Source organism: Pygocentrus nattereri, chromosome 21 (assembly GCF_015220715.1).
Source record: "Pygocentrus nattereri isolate fPygNat1 chromosome 21, fPygNat1.pri, whole genome shotgun sequence".
In the NCBI taxonomy this organism is placed as follows: domain Eukaryota; kingdom Metazoa; phylum Chordata; class Actinopteri; order Characiformes; family Serrasalmidae; genus Pygocentrus; species Pygocentrus nattereri.
Window position 1 is genome coordinate 1,416,576 of NC_051231.1, and position 23,403 is coordinate 1,439,978.

The following is a 23,403-nucleotide window of genomic DNA, read 5'->3' on the forward strand; positions in this document are numbered from 1 at the left end:
GTTAATGTTTTATTTATTTGTTTTTCTTTATTAGATCGCTTAGAAAATGAAGTGTAATATGACCAAGGGTGTCCAAACTTGTGTATGTGACTGTATAAGATGCAGAATTCAGATCTGTATTATAATCACCATCTCTGTGCCAACACAGTGAGACAGAGCCTGGCTAAAGCGCCACCCCAGGGCAGGTTTAGTTACAGTGGAGTCTGCCAGAGTAAACACTGAGTGTCCATATCCCCTTTAAAAAAATCAAAGCATTAATTTTTGGGACGTTTTAGGCAAAAATGTGCAATGGATGAATATCCACTGCTGTCGGGAAAAAAAAAAACGTCCGTTTTTGTCATTTTTCAGTTTTTAACATACATTGGATAAAAAAAAACAGTTGTCCTTTAAATTGTAAATTCAATGATGAACGGACCAAAAGAAAAGGCCCAAAATGACTTGGACAAATGTCTGGTTCCATTGACTTGCATTAAAATTAAAATAGATCTTTTTCCTTCTCCTGTAAAAATCCCATTTTGGAGATGCAAGGTTTTCTTCCAACAGCAGTGATATATTACACTATTATTATGCTGATTTCAATATTATGCTCCACTTTATATATTTTAACCTCATTGGCCTCAAACACAGAATTGTCGAACTAATACGCTTGCATTTTAATTTGCAGTTGACTTTTTAGTGACAATCTGCTCCTTAGTCTGTAATTAACCCTGTATCTGCGTGACATCTAAGATTTGGGGTGAAACAAGACGTGCCAGATCCAAGGTTTATGGTCTTATCTACTCAGATGTGCGGATTGCTTCTACAACACCGTCATTTATCTAAAACATTTTGAAACTTATTTGGCGAAAATGAAATGTGCTCCTGATTGTTCCTCCTTCCAGAAGCGCAGTTACAGTTATGTGCTCATTTGTTTTGCTTACAACCTGCCAGTGTTTCCCTGTGTGTGGCACCGGTGCAGCGTGAGTGACTTGCCACTTCTGTCCGCAATAAAAAGACTTGCCTTGAACAGGTTTGTGAGTGTGTCAATCACGGCCCTCCTGAGAGTGAAAGACCCCTGCCACTTTAGTACTTACTCTTCAGTGTGGTGTGTGTGATTCTTAAATCTGAGGCTGACTTATAGGAGCAGGACTCCTGGAGCTCTCTGATCTGTAGGCCAGGTCAAAGCAAGTTTAACCATGTTCTTTTGGAAGAGCCTGGGAGCAGTTTGTCACCGCGGCAAGATCTCAGAAGAAATAACTTTTCAGGAGAAGGAAAAACATTGAGCAATGCTTTACTGTAAGGCAGTGTTCATAAGGCTTCGTGACATCTACAGAAGCCTCTTCCCTGTTGGTGAAAGAGTGGTCATGGTCTGGGATATTTTCTAGGGTTTGGGCCTCTTGGTTCCAGTGAAGGGTGAGGTTAATGCCTCAGCAAAGCCTTTTTAGATTATAGGCTTCCAACTTTGTCTCGTCAGTTTCAAGAAGAGCCTTTTCTGTTTGGCGTGGAGGAACTCCAGTGGCCTGCACAGAGCCCTGACCTCAACCCCACTGAACACCTTTGGGTGACTACAAGCCAGAGCTTCTCATCCAACATCAGTGCCAGACCTCACACATGCTGCTTTTGTGGGCACAAATTCCCACAGACAGTCTCCCAAATCTGACATAAAGCCTTACTAGAAGAGTGGAGGCTGCCCATAGCTTCGGAATTTTGTATTGGGCTGTCCAGTAAGCTCACACAGTTATAATGGTCAGGTGGCCACATACTTTTAGCCATATAGTGTGTTATATCAGCATTATGTCACTGTGATATACACAAGCTACAAAGCTTAAAATACTTTGCCATTAAGTATCAAAAACCCAGCAAATATCCAATGTCACCTGACATAGATGTTAGGTCAACTTCACATTAGCGTTGACAGACAAAAACATGCATCTCCGAAATGGTAACTTTTTACTGGAGAAGTCAAAACTAACTTTTAATATGAGAGAGTTGAAAGATATTTTACTGCAGGTGATCTTAGACCATCTATATGGGTCTAATCAGCAAGATATTTTTACTCAATGTAAAGGGCAGCAGTGTTGAAATTATGTAGAAAATTAAAATGGGAAAATTTGTCAATCATGTCTGTAGAGCTGCAGTTTCACGCCAGCAGGTTCAGGCCAGTGGCATTCAGCTCATGCGCCGACACTTGTTTTGGTTTTTCTTAGCGGGTTTTTGGCTGATGGACGTTTCAGCCATTTTATGTGGGTTTATAACACATTTTTAGTAAATCTGCATTGCGCTTGCGTTATGTTTTAAGCTTGAGTCTAACACCAACTTTGATTTGAACACACAGAGATTCACAGGGTAAATATTGCCAAACTACAGCTTATGTGACCTGAGTAAACTACTGGGCTGTGTAGGCATGCAGCTTAAACTGAGCATAGCATTAAGCTTTAGGCTAAAACACATTCCTGAAAAACAATCAAAACCAGTAAGTGATTATTTTGGTTTCTGCTGGTTTTGTAATGCGTTTTGTCTTATGGTTTAAGTGCTTGATTTGCATATTGGTGATGGTGATGATCCCTTCCCGAACGGTAAAATCGCTGTTCACGTCAGAGACGCTATAAACGAGGAGATCGGCCACCGGGTGAAATATGAAAGAGATGCTCATAACGCTTGACTTTCCTATAAGGACTTATGTCTGTTTACATGGCGCAGTCACTCTGTCCTACTGGCCCGAAACCGCTGGAGTGAAACTGCAAGTGTCTGGGGCTCTGCAGTCAGACCATTCCCAAATTTTGAGACATTTTTCTTAGGACAGTGGCAAAATGTGGATGTGGGTATGTATATTAATGTAATATGATTTTATTCCAAGTGATTTTGAGCCGCTTCAATTAGTCCATTTATCATGGTGTAAGCAGCTGGCTTTTCCACACGATGCAAAAAATATAAACCAAATTAAAATTAGGCTTACAAGGTTTTCATTTGACGGCGACAAGTTCTGCCATGCATTGCTGAGAATAACGTTATGCTTAATGCTTGCCTTTCTTCAAGCTTGTCATATAAACTATGAACATAAAGTATCTCACAAGTGAGTGCAGCCCTCACATTTCTGCAGATATTCTATCTTTTCCTGGGATGACGCTGTAGAAATGAAACTCTGATATCAGTTAAAGTGGTCAGTGTGCAGCTTGTACAGCAGTGCAGATTTACTGACCTCTGAAAAGAACAACACACAGACATTAATGTCTAAACAGCTGGCAGCACAAGTGAGTCCACCTCACAGTGAACGTGTCCAGATTGGGCTCAAAGTGTCAATATTTAGTGTGACCACCATTATTATCTAGCACTGCCTGAACCCTCTTGGGCATGGAATCACCAGAGCTGCACAGGCTGCTGCTGGAATCCTCTTCCACTCCTCCATGATGACGTCACGGAGCTGGTGGATGTTAGACACCTTTCGCTCCACCTCCTCCTGCTTGAGGAGGCCCCACAGGTGCTCAGTTGGGTTTAGGTCTGGAGACGTACTTGGCCAGTCCATCACCTTTACCTTCAGCAAGGCAGTGGTCATTCTGTAGGTGTGTTTGGGGTCGTTATTGAGTTGGAAAACTGCCATGAGGTGTAGTTTCTGAAGGGAGGGGATCGTGCTCTGCTTCGGAATGTCACAGTACAGGATGGAATTCATGTTTCCCTCAATGAACCGCAGCTCCCCAGTGCCGACAAAACTCGTGCAGCTCCAGGCCAAGATGCTACCACCACCATGCTTGACCCTAGGCAAGAGACAGTTGTCTTGGTGCTCCTGCTGCTTGGTGCTGGACACCATCTGAGCCAAACAAGTTTATCTTGGTCTCGTCAGACCACAGGACCTGGTTCCAGTAATCCATATTCTTGGACTGCTTGTCTTCAGCAAACTGTTTCTAGGCTTTCTTGTGCGTGAGCTTCAGAAGAGGCTTCCTTCTGGGATGACGGCCATGCAGACCGAGCTGATGCATTGTCCAGCGTATGGTCTGAGCACTGACAGGCTGACCTCCCACTTCTTCACCCTCTGCAGCAATGCTGGCAGCACTCATGCATCTATTTTTTAAAGCCAACCTCTGGACATGACGCTGAACACTTGGACTCAGTTTCTTTGGTCGACCCTGGCGAGGCCTGTTCCAAGTGGAACCTGTCCTGGAAAACCGCTGTATGACCTTGGCCACCGTGCCATAGCTCAGGGTGTTAGCAGTCTTCTTATAGCCTAGGCGTCTTTGTGGAGAGCAGCAGTTCTGTTCCTCACATCCTCAGAGATTCTTTACCATGAGGTGCCGTGTTGAATATCCAGTGGTCAGTGTGAGTGAATTGAACCCAAAACACCAAATTTAACAGCCCAGCTCCCCGTTCACACCTGGAACCCTGTAACTCTAACGAGTCACACGACACCAGGGAGGGACGACGACACGACTGGGCACAATCTGGACACGTCCACTGTGAGGTGGACTCACTTGTGCTGCCAGCTGTTTAGACATTAATGTCTGTGTGTTGTTCTTTTCAGAGGACAGTAAATCTGCTCTGCTACACAAGCTGCACACTGACCACTTTAACTTATATCAGAGTTTCAGTTCTACAGTGACGTCCCTTCAGAAGATAGCATATCTGCAGAAACGTGAGGGTGCACTCACTTTTGTGAGATACTGTATTTCACATGGCACAGTGTGTAAAATGCATTATTTACAGGATGAATTCTTGAATGCCTAATTTATTATTTGCTTCAGGGATAAATGGATATAAGAAACTGTGCTGGAAATGCAGACAGCTTCACATCAGGATAAAAACACTGTAGATAACTCATTGGACACACTAAAGGGTGTACATAGTCCCATATATCTATAATTTTCAATGTAATAAATTAATCAGCGATTTTGTGTGCCCTCACAGCAGATAGATCGCTAAAACCTCCCGTTTGCGCCGCCTTGAAGCGAAGCACGTTAATCGAATTAAACTGACTGACTCGCATCAGCAGTTTTGTCTGATTATTTGTCATTATTCTCATTCTCATCCTATTAAGAACTGTTGATAAACACCTTGATCGCTTGATGAAGTCTTTTCAGAGGGAGCTTTTCATCTTTCTCTGCACCAGGACGAAGCTAAATGTCAGAGGACCCACCGAAATTTGGAAGTGATTAGTTTCAGGATTCTGGAGGCCCCGACTCGTAATTAAAATTAGGCCGATTTGAATATTTCATTAAGGAAAAGTTATCAGTAAATTACTTTCTGCTGAAAAGCAGCCAGGGTTTGACCCCCGCGACCTTCGCTTTTGCCGAGGACCCTCGAGAGCTCAATAACAGACCTGGGTGAAGGAGACGGGGTCCCGTGGGTCTCGGAGGGTCATTTAAATCCCTTTAATTACCAATCCCAGGGAGATATGCCTTGGGGGAACTTGCTTTTTAAACATAGGCCATTCCTCAGTGGACATGAGCAGGACAGAAACATTCTTTTTCTTTTTTTTTAATGTTTAGTTTTTTTTTTTAGAGACAGCCGTAATGTCGCTTCAGTGCAGAAGAAGGCGGCAGCGCCTATTAAGATGAATCACTCTGCTATGTGGACTCTCTGGAGGAACTGAATGGCTGCCTGGTTTTGAAGAGGACAGCCGTTTCAGACTCAGCCCAGCCAGGCCAGAGCACCTGCCTTGCCTTACCTTATTACAGGCTGCGGTGTTGCGCTTTTTTCGCGGACACTCGATGAATATTTTTTGGTGTAATGTGGTCGAGCGCTGGAGGACAGCAGTAGTGGAATTTCCTTCGATGAAACTGTGAGAGCCCTCCAGCTGGCTAAAGACCTTTTATTGGATTGCTTTGCAAGTGCTGTAGTCTGAGAAGTAATGCGAGGATGAGCTAAGAGTGCAGAGATAAGAAATATAGAAATAGATTTTCTCTCCTTCTCTGTGTGTGTGTGTGTGTGTGTGTGTGTGTGTGTGTGTGTGTGTGTGTGTGTGTGTGTGTAAGCAGGCTATGTATGGTTCTACCAACCAGTATGAACTTTTCAGTTAGTCTCCAGTCTGTTAAGCAACATAGCTGAGCTCAAACTTAAAGCAGAGCAACGTAAATCTGCATTTTTGTCCGTATATTGTTACCCTGTTCAATGACATCAGCACAGGATGGTAAAACTCTGCTCCAGTAACCAACCCGCTAGCTGAAGGGCTAATGCGCTAACCACACACCAACCCGCTTTTGTCCAACTGTTTCTGGGCTTTCTTGAGCGTCAGCTTCAGAAGAGGCTTCCTTCTGGGACGATGGCCACGCAGACCGAGCTGATGCATTGTGCAGCGTATGGTCAAAGCGCTGACAGGCTGACCTCCCACTTCTTTCATTCACACCTGGAACCCTGTAACTCTAACGAGTCACACGACACCAGGGAGGGACGACGACACAACCGGGCACAATCTGGACACGTCCACTCTGAGGTGGACTCCCTTGTGCTGCCAGCTGTTTAGACATTAATGTCTGTGTGTTGTTCTTTTCAGAGGACAGTGAATCTGCTCTGCTGGACAAGCTGCACACTGACCACTTTAACTTAGATCAGAGTTTCAGTTCTACAGCGTCGTCCCATCAGAAGATGAATATCTGCAGAAACGTGAGGGGGGCACTCACTTCTGTGAGACACTGTATCTAATCTCAGTAATACAGTATCTCCTGTAACATAAATAATGTGTACTTAATACTCGCTTTGACTGGAAATCATGTTAAATGAACGGTGGCCTATGAGAGACCTTGTATTTCCATTGTAGTATGTAGGTCTAGGTGTAAATTTACAGATTGTAGCCCTTATCTTGCAAAACCAGTCTATCAGCTTCTCTCTACCCAGTTCATCATTGACCAGTTTCGGACCGTGGAACTAATTTTTAGTCAGATACTGTCTGGGTGGTGAAGCATTCTCCGCTCACACGGTGGTGATCATGAGTGTCTGTGGTTTTACACACATTCAGTATCACTGCTGGGTTCAGAGCCCAAAGAATCCGCCCAGTGAAAAACTGACCAAGGACGGCTGCTGTCGCCAACTGCATGCCAGCAAGGTGGCGCTGCAAGGGATGCATTTCTAATAGTGTTCAATTAGTGCACCCACAGCACACAGGCAGACAAACGCTGTACCCATTGAACCTGATGTCATTAGCACTGATGGCAATAAATTATAGCTTTATAAGGTATTCCATGCTGTTTTGACCCGACATGATAATTACAGCAAAGGTAGCAAATGTGGATGTGTCGTAAAAGAAAACGGCTCAGTTCATCAGTGATTGATCTGTTTTTGTTTTGATTGTTATTGCTAAGTAACATTATATCAAGTGATGCCAAAATACAAGAATAAGTGAAAGTCAGGCAATGATGGCACTCAAAGGCATGAGCTACAGTAAATAACCGTTTATATCCCTCCTGTCTGAGTGACGTGTTTGCAGAGTGGACAACTTTAATTTGGCGGATTGGAACGGAGATTTATTTTATTTTATTTTTTTTCGCCCAAAATGCAGTCGCTGTGAGAAATCCTTAATCGCATTATAGCAAAGTTTCCGTTCAGGTCATTGACGCTCTGCAATTCAACTCTTTTCTGCTTGAAGAGCACAAAGATCGAAGGACGTTACACTGAAAGAACACAAACAGTGAACTGACGACACGGACTTGCATCTGGGCCGCACGGTGTTCTTTCTTCGCCAAAGCTCAGACTTTGATTAAAAAAGGGTGCCAGTAACCTTGTGAGTGCAACAAAAAGGAGTAAGGCAGCCTTTAATGTTATCGCATCTAGCAACAGTCTTAATTCTTCAAAGGATTAACTAACGTATTGTTATGTGCCAAACATGGAAGCGCCAGCTTTTGATCAAACCACAACTCAATATTTCAACGCCGTGCTCAAGGATTATTTTGATGTCCTTGGGTTTTAGATTTTCTTGTTGGCTTCATCCGGTACATCTCTGATTTCTCTGATGCACATTAAATCCTAATGTGGCTAAAATGCATGGATGTTAATAGCCAGGTGATTAATTTGCATAATGTTAATTCACTTTCATCACATTCATTAGCTTTTTTTTTTTACTGAGCAATTTTTTTTTTTCGTTTCATTACGATGAACAGCTACCAGGCTCCTTGTTTATGATTGTTCTATCCATCCATCCACCTCATCAAAGTACATAATTTATAAAAAACCTGAGGCTAATCGTGACTATTAGAGCTGGGCCTTCAGTTTGGGCCATAAATGGTAGAACTAGTTCAAAAAATAAGAAAATATATATCTGCAACGGCAATTTGCGGGGTCCAAGCTAGCTTTGCAAGTTCGCCCAACATTGGCTGCCATTGGCCAATTAGATTACCAATGTCATATTCGAAAAAACATAAGTCTCACAGATCCTCATCCAGGACAACACGCTGTAGCAGCAAGCCAATTTTTATGTCAATCGGACAACCTCTGTTTTTTTTTTTGTTGTTATAGCGCCACCTAGTGATGCAGTTGCATCAGTAATTTTCGACTGCTATAGTGTACATGCCTATGAAGTTTTGTTACAATGTCAATGCATTTCTGAGTTAGAGCTGTATATGCATGATGTTTGAAATTTTAACTCCACCCACATTTTTCGGGTGGGGCCTGGACGATACGAAGTGAAGAAATTCCAACATTTTTTTGATAATTATTACCGTTCAGCTTCTTAAACTTCTAATTGAAACAGATTTGTGTAGATTTTGCGTAAACTCTGCGACTAGTTTGTGCTCCAACATTTGTGCAAATTTGCATAAAATGTAAATTACCTTAAAATATATAGAAATTTTAAATATGAGCAAAAGAGCTGTTTTGTGCGCCATGAGAGAACTAATCAGGAGAAGATGGAATTTAGCCTCTATGACATGCGGTACAGGATCGCCGGCCCTAAACGTACATGCTAATGTAGTTAATGCTTTTAGATTAATTAAAAATGTTACTTATATATATTTATATAATGTAAATGTGTGTGTGTCTGTGTCATTTGTAAATACGTAACACAAATGATGATTTTTAGTCTCATGGTGAAGTAAAATCATGTAAAAGACTTTTGGGTTGTGTTAGGCATTTTAGACACTGTTTATATATACATAATTTTATATAATTTTTATTTATTTTTTTTATTTAATTTTTATAATATAATTTTTCATATTATACTATTATATACTATAATTTATACATAATATATACATAAAATATACATAATTTATATATATATATATATATATATATATATATATATATATATATATATATATATATATATATATATTCAATGTTAAGTAAAATACTGTCAATACTTAGAATACAGTAGAAAAATAAATTTGCTAAAAAATCTGATCATTCTGATTATTCAGTGTTTAATTTTGCATGTAGGAAGTGTGTTGGAATAGAAATGATTACATAATTGTTATTAAATCATTTTAGATGTTTAAATTCTTAAAAGTGAGAATTTTATTACTGAACATTCTTAATTAAGGTTTAACAATGGAAAGTTGTATTTTCCATATTCCTCTTAGGCTACTGGGGACGTGTAAAGGGAATATAGTGATATGTAAATGAGGCCTGCATGCATGAGCAGAGCAGTGTGGGATTTATTATTGATCATTGTGTACAGCTGTGCATCGGCCCATTTGATAAACGCAAGTTTCCGGGCCGTTATTAAGCAGAGATATAGAACATGTTCTATGTAGGCTGTGATAAATGAGATTCCTAGTGAAGCTCCTATTCAGAGTCAGAGATGTATCAAAGTCTTCCAGAAGGCCTAGAGTGTGTTTCTCACAAAGCTAGTCCACTCAGTGGAAATCGAACTGACTATTGGTCAATTCCACAGTAACTTCCTAATTATGTTGGTAGTTAGTCCAGCTCCTGAAGTCCTAACCAATGGGGAGAGCTTGCTTTGCTGTATCCATCCACAGTAGATTCAGACTGGACAATATTCTGGACAAGTTTTTCATTGCAGGATCACCCCTTTCATTTCCAGACAAATGGTAATAATGAAGTAAGAATAGCTCTACAATACCTGTAGATTTAAAATAATATCATGTTTATATTAAACATAAATGAGCTAAAAATTACAGACATGTATTGTTAAGTTCCCTGAAATAACTTGGCCTGCTCTAAAGGCCTAGAAAGCCCCGAGGAGTCCACAAAATATTAAGTACATTGTTTTGTTACCAACAAAAGCTCAGGTCAGTCTGAAAGCAAAAATAAAGCAATATGTCCTTTCATTAGAGCCCGGAGTCGGTTCTAAAACTAATAGAGGTCCATCAAGTGACGCGCTACGGCTCCGATGGGGATGGATGAAATTAACCGTGAGGATGAAGACGATCATTAGGTTTTCTTTCCAGAGGACACAATGCTCAGGTGTGCTATATTCCTAATAAGACTAAATTTGTCATCACTGCAGCCCACCGGTTTCACCGCATGAGCTCCATAAGGAGCGGAGTATTCAGAGATCAACGTTCAGGCTGTAATGGAATTAATATCCATGATATCAAGGCATCAGAAACGTATGACCGCACACCAGCCATAAGTTGTTATATTCTGGAGACCCTGGGCTTCTCAGATATGCCATTGTTTGACATCTTCTTCTTCTTCTTCTTCTTCTTCTTCTTCTTCTTCTTCTTCTTCTTCTTCTTCTTCTTTCGGCTGCTCCCTTTAGGGGTCGCCACAGCGGATCATCTGCCTCCATCTTGCCCTATCCATTGCCTCCTCTTTCACACCAACCATCTCCATGTCCACCTTCACTACATCCATGAACCTTCTCTGAGGTCTACCTCTTCTCCTTCTACCCGGCAGCTCCATCTCCAACATTCTTTGACCAATATCTCCACTATTCCTCCTCAACACATGTCCAAACCATCTCAACCTGGCCTCTCTGGCTTTATCTCCAAACTGCTCCACCTTCACTGTCCCTCTGATCTGCTCATTTCTAATCTTGTCCAGCCTGGTCACTCCCAACGAAAATCTCAGCATCTTCATCTCCGCCACCTCCAGCTCAGCCTTCTGTCTTTTAGACAGAGCCACAGTCTCCAAACCAGACATCATAGCAGGACGCACTGCTGTCTTGTAGACCTTCCCTTTCACTCTTGCTGCTATCCTTCTGTCACACATCAGCCCTGACACCCGTCTCCACCCACTCCATCCTGCCTGCACCCTCTTCTTCACCTCTTTTCTACACTGTCCATTGCTCTGGATGGTTGACCCAAGATATTTGAAGTCATCCACCTTTACGACCTCTACTCCTTGTTTGACATATAAATACAGAAAAAAATGAATAAAAACATAAAATACATAAGAATACAAATAAAAACTGAAATCCTGCTAACTTTTGTAATTTTTTGCTTGTAGAGATTTTGAAAAGGGTTTTGAAGGTAGTTTGTGTTGTACCGTTAGTGTGGGTTTAATGGCCTGGGCCATTCCTGAGGTTGTATTATTACATAATACAGTCTTGAACTTAATAGTTGCGTTTGGTGTTTCATTCCCCACTCACCTCACCACTTCTCACTCTTTTCATATTGTTACTGCCTGACCGAGACCAGGTCGTATCAGAGTGCAGCAGAGTTATCTTTTCAGAAACGGTTAGTCTGGAGTGTCTCTGAGCTGAAAGTGCAATTGTTTTGATGGTGATTCATTCTGTTGGTTGTTATGAGTAAAAATAAACAATTATCAAAAGGTGGACTTGGTTTTTTTCTCTTTTCTTTATTGAGGAATAAAAGCAAAACAGACACATCTAGTAGGTTCACACATTCAAAAGCTTCCTCTTTTTTTTTCAACTTGCTTATTTTCCACAAAAAGACACACACACACACACACACACACACACACACACACACACACACACACACACACACACACACACACATTATATATATATAGCTGCTGTTGGAACAAAACCAAAAAAAAAAGAAAAGGACAATAACTACAAATTGGATAATCGTGATGACAGAAAAATATATACCACTATCAGACTCAAAAGAAAACAGTAAAAAAAAAAAATCAATCCCCTCAGTCAGCTGGCACAACCTGAAGTGAATTAAAATATATAAAAAAGGATTCCATTTGGAATAAAATGTTTTAGTATTGCCTATCAAGGTGGACCTTATCTTTTCCATACTGAGAAAATGTAGGACATCCCGGAGCCACATTGAGATGGAAGGGGGTTTTGAAGACTTCCATAGTAGCGATATGCGGCGTCTTGCCAATAAACGCTATAACATCCGACTGAAAGGTAAATCAGTGGAAAATCCAAATATTGCAATAAAAGGGTTCTTATTAATTGATTCCTAAAACCTTTGTCATAATCTTACAATATTCAGACCAAAATTTATGTAAAGAAGGACAGAAAAAGAACATGTGACTTAAGTTACATGGAGCAGCATCACATTGATCACTGACAGCATTCGGATAATATCTGGACAGCTGAGACTCGGATAGATGGGTTCTATGTAATACCTTGAACTGAATCCACTGAAGTCTTGCACAAAACAAACTTGAGCGTACTTTATGGCGTTGTCCCACCTTCGCTCTGTGAAAGTAGTACCGAGCTCATGTTCCCAAGCACTTTTAATTTCAGTAAGAGGGTGCTGATCTAAAGCCGTGATATGAGAGTAGATATTGTAGATTTCTGAAAGGGGTTCCGAGTCCAAAGGTCATCCCATGATTGTGTGATGGGAAGACGTGTATAATTTGGAAAAAGGGATGAGACACAGTGTCTGAATTGTAAATATCTAAACAAATGAGATGGGGGGTAAATTAAAATCTGCAGCTAACTGAGCAGACTTGGTTTTTATTGATATTCTGTCCTCTTGGATTCACGCTGAGACCTAAAAGTCTGATACACAGCAAGACAGGCTTTATTTTTAATTACTGCATATTTAATTTTTAAAGCTCAATATCAATGTAAACAGAAAGCCCTTTGTTTATGATATGAAGGCTGAGAGCAGAGCTGTAGTGTAACAGTAGTGAGTGGGTTTGGGTGATGTTGGAGCTGGTATCTCACTCTGGCTAGTGACGGCCGGTCCCTCTGAGTGTTCTGGTGTATGAATCACGTCACTATTGTTAACCCTTTGTTTATGATATGAAGGCTGAGAGCAGAGCTGTAGTGTAACAGTAGTGAGTGGGTTTGGGTGATGTTGGAGCTGGTATCTCACTCTGGCTAGTGACGGCCGGTTCCTCTGAGTGTTCTGGTGTGTGAATCACGTCACTATTGTTAACCCTTTGTTTATGATATGAAGGCTGAGAGCAGAGCTGTAGTGTAACAGTAGTGAGTGGGTTTGGGTGATGTTGGAGCTGGTATCTCACTCTGGCTAGTGACGGCCGGTCCCTCTGAGTGTTCTGGTGTATGAATCTCGTCACTATTGTTAACCCTTTGTTTATGATATGAAGGCTGAGAGCAGAGCTGTAGTGTAACAGTAGTGAGTGGGTTTGGGTGATGTTGGAGCTGGTATCTCACTCTGGCTAGTGACGGCCGGTTCCTCTGAGTGTTCTGGTGTGTGAATCACGTCACTATTGTTAACCCTTTGTTTATGATATGAAGGCTGAGAGCAGAGCTGTAGTGTAACAGTAGTGAGTGGGTTTGGGTGATGTTGGAGCTGGTATCTCACTCTGGCTAGTGACGGCCGGTCCCTCTGAGTGTTCTGGTGTATGAATCTCGTCACTATTGTTAACCCTTTGTTTATGATATGAAGGCTGGAAGCAGAGCTGTAGTGTAACAGTAGTGAGTGGGTTTGGGTGATGTTGGAGCTGGTATCTCACTCTGGCTAGTGACGGCCGGTCCCTCTGAGTGTTCTGGTGTGTGAATCACGTCACTATTGTTAACCCTTTGTTTATGATATGAAGGCTGAGAGCAGAGCTGTAGTGTAACAGTAGTGAGTGGGTTTGGGTGATGTTGGAGCTGGTATCTCACTCTGGCTAGTGACGGCCGGTTCCTCTGAGTGTTCTGGTGTATGAATCTCGTCACTATTGTTAACCCTTTGTTTATGATATGAAGGCTGAGAGCAGAGCTGTAGTGTAACAGTAGTGAGTGGGTTTGGGTGATGTTGGAGCTGGTATCTCACTCTGGCTAGTGACGGCCAGTTCCTCTGAGTGTTCTGGTGTGTGAATCACGTCACTATTGTTAACCCTTTGTTTATGATATGAAGGCTGAGAGCAGAGCTGTAGTGTAACAGTAGTGAGTGGGTTTGGGTGATGTTGGAGCTGGTATCTCACTCTGGCTAGTGACGGCCGGTCCCTCTGAGTGTTCTGGTGTGTGAATCACGTCACTATTGTTAACCCTTTGTTTATGATATGAAGGCTGAGAGCAGAGCTGTAGTGTAACAGTAGTGAGTGGGTTTGGGTGATGTTGGAGCTGGTATCTCACTCTGGCTAGTGACGGCCGGTTCCTCTGAGTGTTCTGGTGTATGAATCTCGTCACTATTGTTAACCCTTTGTTTATGATATGAAGGCTGAGAGCAGAGCTGTAGTGTAACAGTAGTGAGTGGGTTTGGGTGATGTTGGAGCTGGTATCTCACTCTGGCTAGTGACGGCCGGTTCCTCTGAGTGTTCTGGTGTATGAATCACGTCACTATTGTTAACCCTTTGTTTATGATATGAAGGCTGAGAGCAGAGCTGTAGTGTAACAGTAGTGAGTGGGTTTGGGTGATGTTGGAGCTGGTATCTCACTCTGGCTAGTGACGGCCGGTCCCTCTGAGTGTTCTGGTGTATGAATCACGTCACTATTGTTAACCCTTTGTTTATGATATGAATCCATTGCTGATCCACCGCCGGGGTGGTCAATCCGTTGCTCTGAGAACATAAAACCTTCTTTAATTTGCACATTTTCTTGTTTTTTGTCTTTTTTCTCAGTGAGGTTCTTCTTGATCAGCTACACGTCCTTTCAGACCCATGGCACTGAGTGGTCTTCTCACAGTGGAAGGATGGACAGAAACACCTGTGGATGTTTTCAGATCTGAAGCAGTTTGACTTGCTCCTCTCTGAGATGACCACTTTGAGTGCTGTTTATCTGAAGTTATAACAGGTTTAGTGGTCAACCAGGTCTTACACCTGGAACACAACATATTTATTGATCGTTTTTGACTGAAAACTACTGTACCGTACTGTATGTCCTCTCGCCGGACACTTCATGAGGTCTACTTACTTTTAAAGTTCACTATATAAGGGTAGAGTGACAGACTGTAGCCCATCTGTTGCTACACAGTTTGTGCCAGCTACCCTCTGCCCCTTTCATCATTATTCAATTTCTGACCACAGGACCACCGCTGACCAGATATTGGGCAATTCTCAGCACAGCAGAGACACTGAGATGGTAGTGGCATTGAAGTGCGTGTGGCGCTGGTACGAGAGTATCAGGCACAGCAGTGTTTCTGAGGTTTTTACACTCATCAGCTTCACTGCTGGGTTGAGAGGGGACCACCACACAAACAAATCCAGCCGAGAGAAGCTCTGTGGTCAAAACTGATCATTGTTGAAGGGCCAGCCAGAAGGGCTAGCACAAGCAGTGCATCAACAGATGGATTGCAGTCTGTAACTGTTGACCAACAAGGTGGAGGGGTTTGTAATGTAGTGGCTGGTCAGTGCAGCTTGGTCATTCCTCAATGCATTGGTGCAAACTAAGTGGTGGGGGTGGGGGGTAATGAGGGGCATGTTCTTTCCATTTTTGGCATTATGTGAGCTAATTTTGTGGCCAAAATTAAAACCAAAATTCTAGACACACCTGGCCAAAAAGCTGAAACCACAAGCCGAGAGAAAGGCTCTGTCCCATTTCACCCCTCGCCCCTACCACTCAGCCCTTAGGCGTCCGTTTTGTATGTTTATGTCTAGGGGTGGGGTGTCCCGATTCCTGTTGAGATAGAGGGGTGGGGAGAAGTGTTGGGGCTACATGACCCTCCAAACAGAGGTTTTTCAGAGACTCCAGACAGAGACCAGGGAAACCCACAAATGTGGGAATTTTCTCTGTTAAAAAAAATACGATAAACACTGTTTTATCTTAATGTTATTTTAATGTATTTTGGTCCTTTTTGTCAGAACAAGCATAACAATTGCTAATAGCATGCAATTGTCTCAGTAGCTAGCTAGCGAACTTTCCCGTTCCACCTTAAATAGTCCAGCAGTTCTGACGCCTGAGGCTCCAGAATGTAACTGCTGCTCCATTTAAGGTGGAACGGGAAAATTTGAATGAGAATCTGGAGAATATCTGACTTCAGCTTCATATCACTGAAGAATTAGGGGGGTGATAATAAATAACTGCCCCCCTCTTTGAAGGCGTATGATCCCTAAATGTAACTAAAGCCCAGCAGTGAGGAGCTGAACTTTATGAGGAGCTGAACTGGGAACAAGTGCATGTAGTCAATCCAAAAGCTCACTGTTTACAAGTGGGATCCTGTTTTCTGATTCTCGCTCGAAAACTGCATTTTGGTACAAAAAGGCTAATAATAATAATAATAATAATAATAATAATAATAACAATAACAATAATATAACAAGGAGCAGTAAGTTGATTCTGTCAAGCCAACTTAATTAGCCTTAACACAGACAGCCTTGTTTATGAGGCCACTGTTCAGTGTCCTACATTATAGTCTTAGCATGACATTAATTTGCTTACTGGATTGCACCACTTGAAACTACATCTGGAAATGTTTCTAAGAGCAAATGCGCATTACAGCCTAAACCGGTGGCGTCTGTGATGGCACGGCACACTATATCTCTACTGTGAGCAGATGCTCTCTCTCTTAGACAGTTAATAGTGCGTTCTACAGTTAATTTCCCTCCATACGTCCTCCATCAATATGCAATTAAGTGCAGAGGAAACAAAAGCTCTCAGACCATCAAACACCCCCCTCCCCACCACCACCACCAGCACCACTGCCCGTTTTTAATGATTGCTGTGTCCTATTGGCTGGAAGTGCCAAACATATTTAGATGTAAATTTGTCACACGGAAAAAAAAATCTTCGTTCACCGTTTTCAGTGTAGCTTTCCGCCCTGTTCCTTGTGAGGACTATCGATCAGATTTCACGGAGACTGCTTCTGCAGGGTTTTCTCTTAACCCCAGTCCTGCGATTTCACACACCGTTTCTCATCCCTTCATCATTCCTGAAGCCAAAACGAGGCCAGCCCAGACAGCGGGCGGCCATATTTCTCTCTGCTGGGTGTGAAAGGGAATTCTCAGGATGTCTTTCAAGTGATAATGCAATCGATGGAGTGTTCGGTGGCCCCCCGTGACGTTGCATCGCCTTTTGAGAACCACGAATCGCTCAAAATAGCACAAAATGCAGATGCGTTAAAGCTAATTTCTTCTTTTTCATCCCTCCTCGGCAACTGAGGACGTGACGGCAGGCACAGAGTGGCTGTTGTTTAAAGCAACAGCTGAGCAAAATCGAACGTACAGCGTTTTCCATTTTCCCTAAATGTAGTCAATCAGTCGACTTTGGTGTCTGAAGTTTGCTTCTTTAGTTTTGCTCGTGGATAATGTGGCCAACAAGTAGTGGAAGCCTTTACCGCATCAGTTTACACTGTGCAAACCATGGATGCAAGAATATTTATGTGCAATGCGATTTAATGCATTGCCTCATACTCTTTCCATGATGCACTGGCTGAATAATAACCCTGTGAATGTAATAAGCTTTGGGTATTAATACAATTTACTATTGCAATAGCATGAAATAAGCAAAGTGCTATAGCAAAGTTAAGAGGCAGGCCGACCGTTTAGCACAATGGTTCATGCATGCAATGCAAATCTTTGGGCAACTCTGGTCAAATCATGTTTTATTGATTTTCTCATCAGAAATAGGTGCACATTGTCTACCGAGAACACACCTGCATGATTTAATGCACAAGTTCTGTTTATTTGCTGAATTGAACACGGACAATATAGACAATATAGACAAACTCAGCATTTGACCAGTATATCGTTTTTGTGCATTCGTGGAATCGTGCATACTTAAATCATCACACGCTTGGCCTGGTTCACATCAAAATTCAGGCTTCAAGATGAGTTCTGGATGGGTGATCCTTCATTTATTTAATTTCCAGTCAAGCATGTGTTATTCATTTCTCGGGCGATATTTAGATATATGAGATATAGATATTATTAGATATAACATCGCTTGCATAAGGAATTTTGGAGTTTTCAAAACTGAAGTCCATTTTTTAAACAGAGAAAATAGAGAAGCATCGCTCAGCTTTCATGCAGCAGCTGCTCGGCCATGAAAACTCATGCCAAGAAGCTTTTATAGACATCGGGCAATGGGACACCTGAATGCAGTGATTTAAGAGGTGTGTCCCAATGCTTTTGTCCATATAGCCTATATAGCTTAGGCTTTTATAGACACATGGCTGAGGGTAAAGGATAAAACAACTGGTTTATGGCAAGTAGATTGTGCAAGATCAACCCAAGCCATATATGCTTGGAACTTGTCTAGTGTAAGAATAAGAAATACCCATGACAGTGGCAACACAGTGCAAGAGATACTAGGGGAAGTCAACATTTGTAGTTTGCCTTAATGTCCGAATGTTGATTTTGGATTTTTTTTACAGCCAAATGATTAAAAACTACAGCGAAAATGAGACTCTACATCTGGGGAAGAACTGGTAGGCCACTAAAACTGCCCCCATCAGATAAGTGGTACTGTTTTGATCCCACAAACGTTGAAATCCCACCTCCGCATTTAACCCATCCATGAAGTGAAGCACCACATACACACTAGTGAGCACACACACTAGGGGGCAGTGAGCACACACTTGCCCGGAGCGGTGGGCAGCCCAATCCACGGCGCCGGGGAGCAGTTGGGGGTTAGGTGTCTTGCTCAAGGACACCTCAGTCATGGACTATCGGCCCTGGGGATCAAACCGGCAACCTTCTGGTCACAGGGCCAGATCCCTAACCTCCAGCCCACGACTGCCCCCGAATAATAAACCACACTGAAAGCTTTGATCTCTGAGAGAGATCAAGCTGCTTCAGATCTGAAAACATCCACAGGGGTTTCTGTCCATCCTTCCACTGTGAGAAGACCACTCAGCGCTGTGGGTCTGAAAGGACGTGTAGCTGATCAAGAAGAACCTCACTGAGAAAAGGAGACGGACACACCGAACAAAGAAGCTGGACGATGGACTGACCACCCCAGAGTCCAGGATGCGCTCAGATTATTGCGCAATACTGTGCTTCTTGCCCATTTTTATGGCTAAATAAGATCAAACGATTAAAGGCAATAAAAGCTTTTTTCGTGAACGTCCATTAAAGGTTAATAACATTTCATATTTCTCTTGAAAACCGACCAGTTTGGAGATTGGATTTAAGGGTTTGTTCTTACAGCGACGTTAAGAGCGCTTAATATACATCACCAGAAACCACAGAGGCGAGTCTGTTTGAAAATCCGATGTGGTTTGAGGCAAGTCTGCAATTATTTAGGCATGCAGTTTGCAAGAGCAGCTAAACTAATGGGCACAGTGAGATATTAAAGCGGATTTGAATAGATGTGAATGGAGAGAGTGCTGTTCTCAGGGACCGCAGATGCTGGCTTGTGTTTAGAGCATCACATCACTTTGTATGAGCTGCTGCCGGAGAATTCATCTGCTCCTGTTCCGCCACTTCTCTCCGAGCTGTTATGGGACGTTTCTATTTTTTGTCTCTGCTGTGACTGTAGGCTGTGGATATTATATGCACGAGCCTTCACACTTCATCTTTAACAAGCTCCGTCTCGCACTCGCCAGGGTGGCCGATCCTGTTTTATGATTTTAAACAGCTGTGCTGGAGCACATTTGAATGCAGGGAGTGGTAACAGCCCTCGTGGGACTGGCGTATTGTCTTGCTGTGTAGTGCTTTTTACTCTACACACAGTGAAAGGTCAGTTTCTGTGCAGACCACACCGGCGCACTATCAACTCTACTAGGTCCCCAGTGATGCATCGAAACCCATCTTTTTATGCTGCTTAGGCTTTTTTATGCCTTTGGCTTGTTTCTTTGGTTTAGTTCATTGAAAATATGCTGCTATGCTAACACTAAAATGCAGACAGTGCTGGACAGTAACTGAGTAACTGAGTAAATGTAATTGGTTTCTGTACTTTAGTATTTTTGGTGTATCTGTACTGAAGTTTCTCCACTTTTTCCTTTCACTCCACTACATTTCAGAGTCTAATATCCGACTTTCTCCTCCTACATTTTGAGAAATCAGTCGTTCCTTTTGGTTTCTGTGTGTATAAAAACGTCACATGTCAAAACGAAAGAAGCGCAAAGCCAGAGCACCAATCAGGGCCCAGCGGTCACTTTGTTTAGAGCTGGTTTTGACCTGTTGGTCATACCGACCCAGTGCAGCACGCGGTTCAACGTCAGCGCAGCAGCGTAAAACTTTGGGAGAGTCTGTTCAACATAAATGATGAACTAACCTAACTTTGTGTAAATAGAGCTCAATATAGAAATATGTCCACATATGCAGTCGAGACTGACGCGGCTTTTTTCTGAATTTCTACAAACACCATTTCATTTTATAGTAAATGAGTTTGGGCTGGTTTATGTTTATGAACAGACGCCTACAGATCAACATAGTAAAGGAGCTCATCTGTGATCCTGAGTTTAAAGCCAGTTTTAACTGCACAGTCTACTTGCTATAAAACAGCTATTTTACTCCTTACCATCAGTTGTGTGTATAAGACTCAAAGCTATATACACTATATTGCGTTCTCTGCATCATTGCTTTCATAACAAAACTGCTCTCCAAACAGAACAGCAACTTTTGATGCAAATTAATGAATAAAAATCTTATCCCAAGTCATTTTGGGCCATTTCTACTGTTCCATTTATTGTAGCAATCTGACATTTGACAGCTTGTATTTTTAAATTATATTAAAAATAAAAATTAGAGAATGAATACTCAGATCTGAGTGGATTAAACCCGTCTTTGTGTGTGTGAAGCTTTTAATTCATCTCCTTAGGCTAATAATAGTTTTGGCTGTACAACCAGCGATTCAAGCTACTGCACTGAGGCTTTTAGAGGATAAAGTCTCAAATCAAGACTCCAAGAAATCAAGTGACTAATACAGGAGCAGCGTAAAGACAGAGTCTTTCCGATTTTTAATGTCGTAGTGGGAGCTTATTTTTGTTTCTACTTCACTTTGTCTCGATCTACATTTACAGTTTGTGTAATTGTGCATATTTATAGACCTTTGCATTCTTAATGAGTGTTATGGATGCTGCTGTGCCATTTTAGTAGTTTCTTGGGCATAATGAAAATACTAAAATATTTAACAATTTAGTATTCAGTGTTTATTTTTTGTGTTCTGATTTCTGACTTCAGGAGTACGTTAATTATATTATGTAAACATGTTTAAATGATTATGCAGTGTCAATCAAATATATAGCACAAACACAATAAAGCTCTAAAACTTATAAAACTTCTAAGGGCCAGAATGTTCCACTTCTTTCCACTTTGCTTTAGCGGTTTTCCACATGGGACAATATAATGCTTCCTTGCTCCGAGCATGTGCAAAGCCCGGCTCTATATGACAGAACAGAGCTGCTGCCGACATGCTTCCAATTCCTCAGCTGCCTGAAATTTCCCCGGCCTGCGCCTCTCGCACATGAAACGGCATCGGAGATGCATGATTTCAACAAGTGTTTCGCAGACCAAAGTGGGGGAAAGGGAAAAGCTAACATGTGAGAGCACAGGCTGATGAGCGAATGCTTGATCGACAGACTGAGGCGCAAACCGTATGAAGGGGGCCTGTGAAAAAGCATTATTAATGGCCCCCATGCTGATATGTGGTGAATTGTGTGACAGCGAGGGCTTCTGATCAGCGTCTTATCTCGTAGTAATGTTTTTTCTCCTGTGTGCTCATGACTGCTCATTTCTCTCTTTTCAGCGCCACCCAACAACATCTCGGTGGTAGCGGAGAACACGCCTGCGCCGTTCAGCCGCTACCAGGCTCAGAACTTCACTCTGGTCTGCACTGCCAAAGGAGGCAAACCTGCCCCATCGGTGAGTCCACACTGTTCCAGTCACTTCCATGGCCACAGGTGTATAAAGCCGAGCCCCTAGGCCTGCAGACTGCTTCTACAGACATTAGTGAAAGAATGGGTCGCTCTCAGGAGCTCAGTGAATTCCAGCGTGGTGCCGTGATCGGACGCCACCTGTGCAGCAAGTCCAGTCGTGAAATTTCCTCACTACTAAATATCCCACAGTCCACTGTCAGTGGGATTATAACAAAGTGGAAGCGATTGGGAACGACAGCAACTCAGCCACGAAGTGGTCGGCCACGTAAAATGACAGAGCGGTCAGCGGATGCTGAGGGGGATGCCGTTTTCCTTAGAGCGCGTTCGGCTGTCCAGTGACGTTGTGTGAGCAGCAGTTCGAAAAGAAGCAGTGGCTGGTTTCACAGGTCTCGGAGGAAGCCTGTGCTAGCCCCACCCTCATAGTGTTAGTGGCATCGTGTGACTGGGGGAGTCCTAAGTAGAGGGTGGAATTGGAAACAACTAAAATTGGGAGAAAATTGGCTAAAAATAAAAATAAAAAAACAAAACTGCGTAGAGAGTTTAATGGAATGCGTTTCCATGGCTGAGCAGCTGCATCCAAGCCTTACATCACCAAGCGCAATGCAAAGTGTGGAATGAACTGGTGGAGGTCCTGACCTCAACCCAATAGAACCCCTTTGGGATGAATTAGAGTGGAGACTGTGAGCCAGGCCTTCTCGTCCAACATCAGTGTCTGACCTCACAAATGTGCTTCTGGAAGAACGGTCAGAAATTCCCATAAACACTCCTAACCCTTGTGGAAAGCCTTCCCAGAAGAGCTGAAGCTGTTATAGCTGCAAAGGGTGGGCCGGCATCATATTCAACCCTATGGATTAAGAATGGGACGTCACTCAAGCTCATATGCGTGTGAAGCCAGACGAGCGAATACTTTTGGCAGTATAGTGCGCAGTTGCCTTTATATTTCGGTGTATTTTGCACATTGGAGTAATCTTGTTCATGCACTCCTCGTTGTATCGTCCGAATGTCAGTTCACTTTCACTTTGACTTAAGCGTAGAATGAACGTACAGCTGACATCAGCTTACTGCATTAAATACTCATTGATAGACAAATACCTCAAACTTTTGCTTGGAGATGTTTAACTATTACTGAGCAGCACAGCAAATCAGTAGTGAGGCAAAAGTGTTTTCAGAAAATGTTTAAACAACGTGTTTTTCTGCCTTTGCTGGATCAATTATGACTTCTCATTACAAGCAGCCACAGCTTTGTTGAAATGAAAGTTGGCAACCAAAATGGTCGCAGCGTAATTATGACATTATTGGAATACTATTAATATATACTTCTCTATTTGTCTCATTCATTGTGAAGTATTGCCTCTGCTTACTGAGCCTTTCTCATTTGTTTGTTCTCCTGGTAAAACCACATTTTGCTTGTTTAAGTGACCTTATTAGTCCTACAAATGGGGAGATTTCACCTCAGCAT

General features: G+C 42.4%; 1 protein-coding gene across 2 annotated transcripts in view; it reads left to right on the forward strand.

Moving 5' to 3' along the window:
- Window positions 1-23,403, forward strand: part of igsf21a (immunoglobin superfamily, member 21a) — a 461,351-nt gene that overhangs the window by 372,449 nt on the left and 65,499 nt on the right. For both annotated transcript variants that reach the window (XM_017716473.2, XM_017716474.2), the window contains exon 5: window positions 21,815-21,930. In XM_017716473.2, the coding sequence (XP_017571962.1) occupies window positions 21,815-21,930 (116 nt within the window). The remainder of the gene's footprint in view (window positions 1-21,814; window positions 21,931-23,403) is intronic.